This window comes from Agelaius tricolor, unplaced genomic scaffold, assembly GCF_023055355.1.
Source record: "Agelaius tricolor isolate 1412-34295 unplaced genomic scaffold, bAgeTri1.0.p SCAF_20, whole genome shotgun sequence".
NCBI lineage: Eukaryota > Metazoa > Chordata > Aves > Passeriformes > Icteridae > Agelaius > Agelaius tricolor.
In genome coordinates, this window is record NW_027269280.1 from 3,703,237 (window position 1) to 3,708,745 (window position 5,509).

The window sequence follows — 5,509 nt, forward strand, 5'->3', positions numbered from 1 at the left end:
GTGCTGATCCTATCAGGGGCTGCTCCCTTCAGAGTCCCGGGGAATAGTTCGTTCCCTCAGTGCTTCGAGAACGGCTCCCCTCAGGAGACGATTCCCTCAGGGTCTCCGGGGCTGAGCCAGGCGGGACACATCACCCAGCGCTCCCAAGGACTGCCCGCCCTGCCGGGGTCCCTCCTCTGCCGCTCCTGAGGGGAGAGACAGCGCTGGGCCGCCCTCGGCTCCCCTCACCTCGCTTCAGCCGTCAAAGCCTCCCCTCTGATCACTGGAGTTTCTCTATAGTGGTTTAAGAAGCAGCTCTGAAGAGGATTTTTTTTTTATTATAGCATTATTAATACATTTTATCTCGCAGCAACATCTGCTCCTTGTACCCACCCCAAGATTCAAAAGGCAGCAAAGCTCCCACAGGAATCAGTTTTGTTTAAAGCATACTTTTAAGGTAAAACTCACTGGTGTTTCTCTTTTCAACTCTGTCACCCTGACCAGGGCTTCAGCATCTTCCAGAGGCATCCGAATTCCACAGAGTGTGAACTGCACAGTTCTGAGGACTGACCTGATCCTTGGGCCAGGCAGCTCTTTTTAAATAACACAGACGTGGCTTCTAAGGACACAAATACTTCTGCTTCCTCTTACAAGACCTAATTTTCAAATATTCAGAGCTACCGAACACTGATGAGGCTTTAGTTTGAGAGTGTCAATTGTTTCTGGAGGCTAGAAAAACATTTTGTTCATGAAGCTTGGACAGGTAAAACACCTCTTCAGGTGTAAAAAACCTCATCCAAATTTACCTCTGAAAACCCGATTTTTTTTTGCACAAACTGGTGAGACTGAGTGTAATAGCACCTCAAGGAGACTCTGCCCTTGCTCAGAACTCACTTCACTGTGTCAAGGTATCACAAAGGATTTCGGGAGAACATTTGATGAAATGGCTCCTCTGGACAGAAAACGAGGGGCAAGCCGTGAACTGTCTTCACTGCCAGCATTTGGCTGATACCCAAAACAAACAGGGACAGAAGCCATGAAAGGCAGAAAAAGGAAGCTCTGAGTCTCTTAGTCAACAACAGGTAAGAACAAGACTTAGAACCAAAGTGGGACAACACAAGGAGTGTGAGGGGTAGATTAACAAGCATAAAACCCAAGGGTATTACAGACAGGGAAAGGTGGGGATGTAGAGGGCACCCAATCTGTACCTTTTCCAGCATGTAAGATGGAATGAGAGACTGAATTTTGTTATTTGTTAGCCAGGGAACAGCTGTAAAAACCACCAGGAATAAGCTTCCGGCGCCAATCTAGAGCTTTTTTTTTTTGTTGTTGTCTGCTTTAACACTGTTATTGGATAGCATTACACAATACTTGCTGTGTCTTGCTCTTAGGTGATTTTTCCCAACATTTACAATACTGTGTTTTTAAGGAATGTCTTCCTCTTCCTCTTCCAAACGGAGAATCCCAGAAGGAGATCTGCTGCCCTCTTGAAGTCAGCGGGAAGTTTGCTTGCATTAAGGAGAACTGCTTAGGACTCTTGACAATGTTTCACAGCTTGTAGAAGAGTTCTCCAACACATCAGAGCTCATCTTTTTCACTATTCTTCTTCCGGAAAGAAGCGAGGATGTTGAGGCTTTTCTGGAGCTCCTCCTTCTTTCCATCACTCATCTTGTTCTTCTCGATCAGCTTTGTGATTCGGACGACCTCGTTAGCAGCAAACTCCTCTCCCTGCTCCAAGATCTTGCTCATAATTTTCAAGTATTGCTCTGCTGACTTCTTCTCGGTTTCTTTTGCTTTTCCTAAATTCTCCTGGCCCTTTTTCAGGAGGGCCTGGCGATCAGATTTCTCTGTGGTGCTCATAAATTTGCTGGCCAGCACATCATACTCCTTCAGGCAGCCTGGCATCCCCAGGTAGATGCCATTACTCTTCAGCCAGCGCTGAATAGCCCCAGCCTTGATCTCACCACCATAAAGTAAAGGATTTTTAAAGTCACCATCCTGGAACAAGTAAAAAACGGGGAATTTTTCCTTGTCCAGCTTGTACTTCTCTCCCAGCTCGGTGTTCAGTTTATCACCGTAATCTGTCAAGGGACGATGAAACAGAAAAGCACAGTTAATCAAAAATTAAATTAGGATTCCCTCCCACACAAATATTTGCAGGCAGAGCTTCAACATGTCCTCATAACCTGTCTGCCAGGAAATCAGAGTCATGGAAATATCCTGAGCTGGAAGGGACCCACAAGGATCACCAAGTCCAGCTTCCAGCCCTGCTCAGGACACCCCAAAATCCCAAATATTTCCTGAGCTCTGGCAGCCTTGGGGCCCTGACCATTCTCTGGAGAGCCTGTTCCAAGGAAATGCCGCACACTGAAATAAAAAACACCTCATAAAATCATTTGTGCAAGGCAAACATTCAGTGGCTTTTCCAAAGAAAAGGACTTTAATGGTGTTTTGCTGTGACTGTGAGAGTGTAAGACATTGGCAGGACCTTTTGTATAAACCGTGTCCTCCTTATGGGAAATCAATACCCTTTTTCCTCTTATTTTCCTCCATCCATTGATTTTATCTGATTTTACAGTGAAATAGGAGTTTTTCCTGTCTGTGTGCAGAGAATGATTTGGTTCTGACAGCATGCCAAGCTACAAGACATTTACTCATCTTACAGAAATTATATTTATTCTTGAGGACAGAAAACAAAGCCATTTCAAATATGCTACTTAGAGAATTCCACATATGCTCAGAAATAACAGAATGGGTAAAACTTCACAGTTTGATAATTAAGCCTAAATTCTTAATTCAACCCACAAAGCCAGAGCACATCAGGTGACAGTGATCTATTCTTCACTCCTTTTCTCTTAAACCCAGTCACAATCACATCGAGTTAGAGCAGCCCCAGTGCAAGAACCCCTGGCTGTGCTGCCCCAGGGTTTGCTGCATGGAATGAACCACACCAAATATTCTTTGTCTGAGCAGGATTGTGGCTAAAGCACGATTCTTGTGAGCTTCCCTGCATGTGGGACAAAAAGGTTTCTCTCAGGAAAGAAGGGGGGGGGAAAGAAAAAAAAAAAGGCAAGAATTGCTGGGGATGAGGAGGTGGCAGCAGTTCAGCAGCGTGGGCTGACTCCTCATTACCCAGCCCAGATGGAGAAGCAGCTCTCCCACGCACAGCCAGGCTCAGCCGGGGCAGGAGCTCCACTCTCACACCCATCCCTCGCCCAGAATTGCTCAGAACCTGCAGAAATCGCTCTGAAATGTATCCCCTCCTCACCAGCCCACACTGTTTGCATGGACTCGGAGTTCCTCACCTGATATTCCCACTTCAGCCACCAGCAGGTCCTCACTGGAGCCTGAGCTCTCCGCCAGCTTTTTAAACTCATCTTGTTTCTCACCATAAGGATATTGTGTGTCAAACTTCACAAGGACAAACTTATGCTTTGGAATAACCTAAAACAAGAAGAAAAAGGGGAAAAGACAAGACAAAACTTGATCATTTCAGGTCTGAGCAATGTACAAGTCACCAAAAGTTGGTTTTGCTTGTCCTTTTTTTCCTGTGCAATGGGGAGATGCAGAGGAGAATGGAAATTTTATATAATTATGGCCTTTCAGAAATGACTCACTGTTGTGTGGAGGAAAGACTGAGCTTTGGGTGTCTGTATTCCTGCACCAGATCACAAAGATAGTACGTGGTAGGTTTGGGGGATCTGATAATGCCTTTAATTATAAGATTTGCTTATTGTAAATCTGACTGGCATCTCAGAAGAAGATCAGCTAAAACATTGTCCAGTGGGACATGAGGAGGAGAGAGGCCAAACGTAATGTCATTCTGAAGTGTCCCAGCATGAAAGCTGCACTCTTGGCTGGGAGGAGGCACAGGGAGGCCGTGCAGATGCTGGAGCTGTTGCACTGGTACGTGAAATGGAGAATTCACATTTAATCGATTCCTTTTCACTTCAACCTTGTTCTGCTCAGACGATGCCTTTTCCAATTAGTTTGGCAATGGACTCTGTCACCCCCTGGGGAATTTTCCCCTCCCTGCAGTGGAAGACCTTGCAAAATCTTTTTGTTCTCGCGAACAGGTTGAGGTTGCACCACAGCTCCCCACCTACACAGCGCTCTGCCAGCCCTGCTCAGGCACTGCACAGCATCTGCATGCACAGGTGGCTGCAGGCTCGGTCCTGGCCTGCCGAGCGGTCGGTGTCCCGGTGGGGAGCGCACAGGGCCCGGGGCAGATTCCGTCCTTGCAAAGTGATTTAGTGAAGGGAAAAAAAACCGGTTAAAAAAAAAAAGAAAGCCTGTTGCTGTTTGATGAACAAGTGGAACCCAAGCAGCGGGCACCCACGGCCACGGCTCCATCCCCGCACGGTGCTGCCGTCCCTCAGCGGCACACACAGCACAGCCCGGCCGAGGAGCGGCGGCTGCGGCCGCACCTCCCCGCGCCGGTACCGCCGGGCCGGACCCCGCGGCTCGGCTCCACTTGGACCGCGCCGATTGGCTGCCGGCCGCGGCCGCCGCGCTCCCATTGGCTGAGAGCTGCGGCCGCCGCGCTCCCATTGGCTGCGGCGCGGCCGCTCCGCCAGCACCGAGCGCTCCCCGCGCCGGTGGCGGCGGCGGCGACCCCGTGCCCGCGGCCCCGCCGCGCCCCCCGCCTTCCTCCCGGGCCCCGGGGCTGCCGCCGGCCGCGGGGATACACGGCCCGGTGCGGCCCCACGACCGCCCCCCGAGCGCTCCGGCAGGCCCCCAGCGCCGTACCTTGTAGAAGGTGATGGTGTCGAGCGGCACGGAGCCCTTGGTGTGCAGCGTGCTGCCGCCGGGCAGCACCAGGCCGAGCAGGCAGAGCAGCACCGAGCCGGCGGCAGCCGCCGCAGCCATGGCGGAGCGCGGAGGGAGCGGAGCTGCGGAGCCACGTGACGGCGCGACGGCCGCCGCCGGGGGCTCGGCTCGCCCCGCCCCGCTGCCCGGGGCCACCGGGGGAGCGGCAGCGCTCGGGGGCGGGCGGGGGCTCCGACACCGAGCAGCGCGCACGGGAGCTCCGCGCCCCCGGGACAGCAGCGCTGCTGGTGCCGGGGAAATAAGGACAAGAGAGCGGCTGAAGGCAGCGAAAAGGCAGCAGGGAGAGAAGCCGTGGGGTGGGTGTGCGTTTGGATCCAGGTGCGCACTGCCACAGCCCTCGCAAGCAGAGGTTTTTGTGCTGCCAGGGGAGATTTCATGCACTGCCAGACCGCACTTGGACACAATCTGTCCTTATCGTGGAAAGACCGGATGAAAAGCACTGCAGAAAGACAGACTGACAGCTCATCAAGTAAAAGCACTGAGCCATCCACGCTCCCTCCCCCCAGCAGACATCATTCTGCACCTAATCCCCAACTGGAAAACAATGAGCATTTTCCCTCTTTTTCCATCCTTCCTCTTTGCAGGATCTGCTTGTCCTGCACCAGCATAATCTGGCTTCACCACGGAGCTTCCAAAGTGCAGACAAGCACTTTGATCACATCCAGACCATCCAGGCAGAAAAATGAGGCAGCAATACTGA

The 5,509-nt window shown here is 51.4% G+C and overlaps 1 protein-coding gene across 1 annotated transcript; it reads right to left on the reverse strand.

Annotated features, from left to right (window-relative positions):
* Positions 1-297: 297 nt before the first annotated feature.
* Positions 298-4,911, reverse strand: ERP29 (endoplasmic reticulum protein 29). Its single transcript, XM_071445161.1, has 3 exons — positions 4,729-4,911; positions 3,285-3,423; positions 298-2,060 (listed from the first exon to the last, which is right to left on the reverse strand). Exons 1-3 carry the CDS (start codon positions 4,846-4,848, stop codon positions 1,558-1,560), a joined length of 762 nt encoding a protein of 253 aa, XP_071301262.1. The 5' UTR covers positions 4,849-4,911; the 3' UTR covers positions 298-1,557.
* Between the last annotated feature and the right edge of the window lie 598 nt (positions 4,912-5,509).

Excerpts from the sequence above, each read along its gene's own strand:
- ERP29 (XM_071445161.1), bottom strand. The coding sequence starts at position 4,848 with ATGGCTGCGGCGGCTGCCGCCGGCTCGGTGCTGCTCTGCCTGCTCGGC. Across the intron at positions 3,424-4,728 it reads ACACCATCACCTTCTACAAG|GTTATTCCAAAGCATAAGTT; the intron begins GTACGGCGCTGG and ends TTCTTGTTTTAG. Across the intron at positions 2,061-3,284 it reads GGCTGAAGTGGGAATATCAG|ATTACGGTGATAAACTGAAC; the intron begins GTGAGGAACTCC and ends GTCCCTTGACAG.